This window comes from Rutidosis leptorrhynchoides, chromosome 4 (genome assembly GCF_046630445.1).
Source record: "Rutidosis leptorrhynchoides isolate AG116_Rl617_1_P2 chromosome 4, CSIRO_AGI_Rlap_v1, whole genome shotgun sequence".
Classification (NCBI taxonomy): Eukaryota; Viridiplantae; Streptophyta; class Magnoliopsida; order Asterales; family Asteraceae; genus Rutidosis; species Rutidosis leptorrhynchoides.
The window spans coordinates 110,362,552-110,370,234 of NC_092336.1; the positions used below are offsets into that span (position 1 = coordinate 110,362,552).

Below are 7,683 nucleotides of genomic sequence, written 5' to 3' on the forward strand. Positions count from 1 at the left end.
TGAACAAGTGTTCAGTTACTTCCTGATTTTCTTCAGAAACATTTGCCAACTGAAGTTCTTTTGTTTGACATTGATTTTTCTTTGTTCTACAATATTTCTCAATATGTCCGAACTTTTTGCAAAAATTGCACTTAAATTTTGGTTTATCTTTGAACCAACAATCAGCTTCTTGATGATTTGTATTTTGACAAACTTTACATGGAGGGAAAGTACCTTTCTTTGATGTTGAAGAGGAGCTTCGTGAGTTTGAACTTTTATTTCCTTTATAATTTCCTCTCTTATATATGTTTTGTCTTGAATTCTCAGCCTTGTTATTTTTGAAAGAAGCTTGAAAAGCACCTTCAACCTTTTCTTCGGATCTCATAGAGACCCTTTGTTCTTGTGATTAAAGCTTACTGGTTAGTTCAGAAACCGTAAGCATGCTAATATCACAAGATTCTTCTATTGCGGAAATTTTGGTTTCAAACTTTTGAGGGACACTTATCATTATCTTCTCCACCACTTTCTGGTCTGAAATCTTGTCACCATGAAGTCTAATTTGATTAACAACATCCATTATTCGGGATGAATAATCTTTCACGAGTTCATCATCGTTCATTTTCAACAATTCAAACTCTCGTCTGAGAGTCAATAATCTGACAGCTTTTACTCTATCAGAACCTTCATAGGTATCTTGGATTTTATCCCACATGGCTTTTGGTGTGTCCAACTCCATTATTGAGGTGAAAATTTGATCAGCAAGTCCTGAATGTAAACAGGTAAGTGTCTTATCTTTCTTCAGCAACTCTTCTTCATAATTTCTTAGTTGAGCAACAGTTGGGTTTGCTCTGAGTGCTGGAGGATCTTCATTAGTCTCTACAACCTTCCATAAACCTTGAGACTTCAAATATGTCTTCATCTTTACTGCCCAAATGTGATAGTGCAACCCATTAAATGTTGGAATTGCTGGAGCAGTTGAACTAGATGCCATGTCTAGTTTAAAATTTCTTTTACCGTGAATAAAATAGCCCCTTAAGAAGAAAGCTCTGATACCACTGTAAATGTTCAAGAATAGAATAGAATTCTACACTTGAAAGATTAAAATAGCAAGACTTTGTTGCTAAAGATTAAAATAGCAAGACTTTGTTGCTAAGTAGATTAGAATAAATAATGGAAGCGTAGAATAGAAATAATTAGAAGATTGAGTGTATTATTTAAAGATTTGTTTTCTTAGTAACTAAGTTTACATAACATAAGACAAATGTCTAATAACAATCTTAGATACGCTAACAGTTACTGCGTATAATTTTACAACTCTCGTGTATGTTATTACAAGTATATGAACTAACTTTTCTCCTAAACAATGATTCTAAACGTGTAAGTTATACTATTATACACAACCCTTAGCTATATGTCCTAAGCCCAACAATTAAATAAATGGTAAAAGAATTTACAATTATTTTTGTTCCAAACTTATGGTGTGAACTGCATAATTTTAGGTGCAAATCTTAACAATCTGTCCATGGCATGAGGAGTGAATTTCCTTGCAAACAAGAAACATGTTTGGTTCTGTCTTCCATTATACTCACAATGGTTTGCACTTCTTAGTTTCTCCAAAAATTGTATTGTCACATCGTTCCTCGTATACCTTGCCGGGTGGGATCCACCTTTTGACCAATCGACAAAAGTCAAAGTTCGTCGCGAGTTCTTCGCTCCAACTTTCTTGGAAACGAATGTTGGCAAGTAATGCTCGTCAGCATAACAAGAGCCGTTACAATATTTTTGAAAGATAGGGAAATATGTCGTATCGGAGATGACCTCCAAAGCTAAATGACGATCCATTTCAAACCATTGTGACCCTTTTCTCCATTCGTGGAGTTTAATGGTGGGATACATTTTTCTGTTGTAGCGTCCTCGTCCCACGGGGCCCATTAGATCATAAGACTCGACGTAGCTTTGGGTGGAGTTCATTATGTAAGTGTAAATTGTTGAGAAATTGAATAAAGGAATGCAAGACTCCGAAAGAAGAACAAATCGTTGGTTGGAGAAATCGAGAAGCGCATTGGCTAGCAATCGTCGTTCGGCTTCAATCATATTAACTTTTCCCCATTGAACTGCCTAAAAGTTCACAAAAACACAATCAGTAAACATCTTTACCTTAGAAGCGTACTTCATATTTACTTGTGGAATGGGAAAAGGATGAAGTACAAGTACACATATACACTTTTCTTTTTGCTATATTTCATAATACTCTGTACAAAGTAAACATCAACATAGTATAGTGGTTGAGCTTATGATATCCTCACAAGAAGTATCAAATTCAGACCTCACTAACAGGCAACATCATATCTTGTTGTGGGTCAGAACTCGAAAATGGTCACGTGATAGCCTAGTTTCAGATTCAAACTTCACTAGCAAGCAACATCATATCTGGGTATGGGTCGAAAATGGTCATGTAATAGCCTAGTTAAGTTGGGTGTGCAAAAATTATTCACTGTCTTGAGAAGTCTAACTTGAAAAAACCTTATTCGTGTACTGCATACTTAATACGGACTTACGGAGTAATAAAAACTAACTATGAAATATGTTTCTTATGCAACAAATTATATTATCACATCGAGAAAATGAAATGGGTTCTATTTTAACTTTTTTTTCAATCTTAATGACTCCAGGATGCTAATTAAGCCTAATTTATTTCAAAGGTATAACTGTATAAGTTACATAGCTCTACATGTATAATAAATTGTAGATATAATATGCCCCAACTCTTAAAATAAAAGGTTGGAGACGATTTTGATTTAATGGTCTATCACTACATTGTTTCAGGAAAATTTCTTATACCCACCTCAATGGCCGGGTTAAATGACAACCTCAAAGTTAAAATTTAAGAACGACATATTTTGCTAATTATTATTATTATATAGGTTTATAAGCTAAAGTTTTCTTCAATATTAAGATTTGAATTTATTTATTAATTCAATGTAATATCATGAGTGTATGAAAAAATTAGAAGTTCATTATATACAACTTAACTTCTATCACATGAGTACGTACGTACATATATATTAGAAAAGTTCTTGCTGTATACAAGGTTAAACGTACCAAAAGAGAAGAAAAATAAGAATTAAGCTAGAGATATTTGGAAATGATTAATAAGATCACAGACGAAAATACATTTGTTTGACAACTAATTAAGGACTTGATTGAGTGTCATCATGGTAATACCTAAAATAGATCGTTTTAGTTATAAAAATCTTTGAATGATTAATTAAACCCGTAAAAGTATACATACTTAAGGAATTACATAAATAATATAATTAGAGATGGATAACATGATTTTCTTTAAATCAATTGAACACCAATAATGGTGGTATATATTGACCCTATATGGAGGTTTTACTGGATTCGTTCACGGACCTCTACCCGGACCACTGCCCGAAGGGATATGTTCCGGGTACCGTCGATCGGGTTCGGGCACCGCCCGAACGTGTGTGTTACGTGCAAATGATGAGGGTCGTTGAAATAAATGATATACTGATTCCAAAAAATCGCCGTTAAAAAAAACGTAGTTGTTTGTTAAAATAGTTAAACTAGTATCCTTAGACAATTAAAAAAAAAAAAGGTAATTATATTGTTGCGGTTCGAAACACATCTCTGGATATTTTCTATAATCAAGTTTATTTATTTATTTATTATTATTATTATTATTATTATTAATTTTTTTTTTTTTTTTTTTTTTTTTTTTTTTTTTTGACAAGCTCAGAATAAAGTTAAGTCGATATATTCGTATTACTTCTGAATACGTTTTTGTAGTCTTTTCTTAACGGAAAATATTTACGGAGTATTATATTATATTTATACGGAGTATTTTATATTGTTAATTAATCAAAGGTATAAATATTACGAGTATTTCTTTTATCTGTCGGGTTCTGTAATTTTAAATTCAAAATACCAAAGCTTGCCTTTCAAAAAAAAAAAAAAAAAAAAAAAAAAAATAGTGGAAACATGAAATAAAATACAACTAAAAAAACAAAGAAAACAGTAATTTAGCCGTTTTCTCACCTTACTTGGAATTTTCCGGCCATAGAAAACAGAGTATTTGGGTTGTGTCCAATTATAAGATGAATCAGAGCTATGAACATAGATGTTGAAAAGACCATCATGTCCTTTGAAAAACAGTTCCCATAAAGGTGACAATAACACCGGTCCTCTTGTTAAGAACATAAATGCCACTTTAGGGATTCTTGCAAAAGGGTAATTTGGTACTTTTGGAACCATCGATGCTCTCCACATCAACTCTTGATCATTCATTTGATGCATAACCAATGATGGGTTGATGAAATCTTTCAATTTAGGCGTGTTATGTGTCGGTACGGGTGGCATATATGTGTCGTTGGGCGTGGTGGTGCAAAGGGAGAATTCGTCGAACCGAAAATTAAATGAGATGTTTTTGAGTTGGAATGTGAGTATGATGCCAAAACATGAACCAAAAGTAAAGAAAAGGATTTTAGATAAAAGATTTGATGGTTGTAATGGTGCAATGAATAGATTAAATGGTGAGATGGTTGAAACCATTGTGTTTTGATTGTTTTTCATTGTTTGATCAGAGAATTGAAGAAATTGTGGAATTATGTGTAGGTTTTAGAAACGGTTTAATAAAAGAAAGGTCAACGATGGTTTTAGACTTTTAGGTTTATGGTATAATGATATGGGGTTTGAGTTACTTGGTGTAGTTGACGACTACTACAATACAAACATTCGTTCAACTTTGATGTCAAATGGGTTTATGGTCCTAATTCAAATTGGTGAAGCCCTGTATTTACGACTTATACTAGTCGACCCCTTGAAAGTTTTGTATAACACCAAAAAACTGGTAGTGATTTACAAATTCCTACAAACGACATGAATTAATTTTATGAACAATGATAAACGTAATGTTTAAGAATACCATGTTAAATTTATTAAATATTCTTTTTAATATAGACTTTCCTTATTTGATTTTGAGTAACTTTGTGTTATAAATATATAATTAAGTTATATATGGTATGTTTATATGTAACTTCAAAGGCTACATTTAGCATTCTTATATTGTTTATATATAATTAATTATTTATTTAATAAAAAATATTAATATGTTAATTGTACAATATGTGAAGCATTATTATGACTGTATATATAAAATTTGAAACATTATGTACAATCTAATAATAAAACACAATGTGATTATATGTACAATATTTGAAGCACCACGTACAACCTAATGATACGTACAACCTAATGATAAAACACTCTAATTACTATATGTACAATATTTGAAGCATTATCTACAACCTTATGATAAAACACTCCAATGACAAAATATATACAATCTTTAATACAAATTATACAATATTTTACAAAAGACTTCATGAACACATATACAAACTTTAAAATATATTGTACAACCTTCATATAATAATTGCATTTGAATTTTTTTAAATTTTTTAGAGTTATTTTACTAATAATTATTATTAAAAGTATAAATATTTAATTCTTAATCAAACTTTATTATTATTATTATTATTATTATTATTATTATTATTATTATTATTATTATTATTATTATTATTATTATTATTATTATTATTTGTGATGACCCGGAAATTTCTGACCAAATTTAAACTTAATCTTTGTATGATTAATATTTCTGACACGATAAACAAAGTCTGTAAAACTGAATCTCAAAATTTTTGAACTACTTTCATATATTCAAATACCTTTCGGTTGTTCTTGATGATTCGCGAACAATTATATGTATATATATATATATATATATATATATATATATATATATATATATATATATATATATATATATATATATATATATATATATATATATATACTATAACTTAAAAATGTAACAATGTATTAATTGTTTGATACCGTACATTAAACTTATTGGTTTAAATATTTATTTGAATATATATGAAAAGTTGAAATATTAATTGTATGAATAACTTGCGACGTATATTTAAAAAATGTTTATGAATGTTGAAAATATATATTAACTTGGTCATAAAACGATTTGTTATTATATATATATATATTAACAAATAGCGAGACAATGATTTATAGAAGTAAATGACCAAAACACTCGAAAGTTTAAGATACACTTAGAATGATATAGTTTATTGATAATTTAAGACTATATTTTGACAAAGGTACGAGTCACAAAACGTAAATTGCGAGTTTTCTAAGCGTACGAAAATGCGTTCGAGAAACCGGAACCGGGACATAAGTCGAGTTACAATGTACGAGTCATCGGAACGAAAATTACAAGTCAACTATGCACATGAATTTAATATAATATATAATTAATTATTTAAATTATATATATTATATATATTATATTTAATTATGTCGACAAACAAGAAAACAAAAAATATGTGAGCTGGATCTGACGGCCATGCGATCGCATGAGAAATAGGCATAAAACCCATGTGATCGCATGGGCATCAGATTTCAAAAAGTTGCCTATAAAAGTCCAGTTTCTGCTCGAATTCTTTTACACATATACTCTGTAAGTATTTAATTATTATAATTATAATTATTATTATTATAATTATTATTATTATTATTATTATTATTATTATTATTATTATTATTATTATTATATTATTAAGATTATTATTATTATTAATCTTAATATTTTTAGTAATATTATACATAAAATATTACGACGAGGTCATGAGCGTGTCACTTTCAAAACAAGCTTCAAACGGGATAGAACTAAGGAATTTATGGGTTATAGCTATGGAGGTTATGGGTAATGTTCATGGGTATTGTTCGCAAGTCAAACCTAGTATTTATCATCTCTGTTGCGTCTACGTACTTTCCTGCAATATTGAATCTCAATATTGATACGTGAGCATTCATATCTTATCTTTTATATATTAATAGTGTATACATGTCTAGTGCTCGAGTATATATTTATACATGCTTGTATGCTAAATTTCGTCGTTAAACAGTTTATAATGAATCACGAATTAAATACATATATTACTGGTAAAAGGTATATGATATACATGTTTTCGGAAAGCCGGTGAAAAATCAATAACTTTTCATTTAGAAATCGCGTAATTTTGATGAACGAATCAAAAGATATGGTCAACTGAATTATAATTGACGTTAATTGGAATTGCTTTTAAATCTGCAATTAATATTTAAACAACCTGTTTATGAGATTGATAAAATACTACTAGCCAAGTAAATGAATCCTTATATAAGGCACGTCTCGTTTTGTTGAACAATTGTCAAAATTGACTTTTTGAAATGACCTTTGATAACTTTTGTATGTCGATCTCGAGCATTAGGATTGTGATACACTATAACCCAACCTAGTTTATTAGACATGTATTGACCAACATGTGTTCTCTAGGTTGAGATCTACGGTTAATCTTGCATTCTGAGTTACGGTCACTTTTTGATGAATGACCTTATGTGCTGCTAAGGTGAGTTTCATATGATCCCTTTTACCCTTTACATTTTTGGGCTGAGAATACATGCAAATGCTTTAATAACTGTTTTACAATAATTATAAAGTGTGAGTTTCATTGATCCCTTTTTAATTGCTTTTGTAATCTATATTTTTGGGCTGAGAATACATGCACTTTATTTTAAACGCAATGGATACAAGTACATACTAAATTCTACACTGAGTTT

At 29.8% G+C, this 7,683-nt stretch overlaps 2 protein-coding genes across 2 annotated transcripts; both read right to left on the reverse strand.

Moving 5' to 3' along the window:
* Positions 1-385: 385 nt before the first annotated feature.
* On the reverse strand, positions 386-970 carry LOC139840900 (uncharacterized). The gene has a single exon (XM_071831141.1). It carries the CDS (start codon positions 968-970, stop codon positions 386-388), a length of 585 nt encoding a protein of 194 aa, XP_071687242.1.
* A 307-nt stretch (positions 971-1,277) lies between these two features.
* Positions 1,278-4,598, reverse strand: LOC139843427 (glycosyltransferase BC10-like). Its single transcript, XM_071833506.1, has 2 exons — positions 4,042-4,598; positions 1,278-2,097 (listed from the first exon to the last, which is right to left on the reverse strand). The coding sequence occupies exons 1-2, from the start codon at positions 4,573-4,575 to the stop codon at positions 1,453-1,455; spliced, it is 1,179 nt and encodes a 392-aa protein (XP_071689607.1). The 5' UTR covers positions 4,576-4,598; the 3' UTR covers positions 1,278-1,452.
* Positions 4,599-7,683: the final 3,085 nt, after the last annotated feature.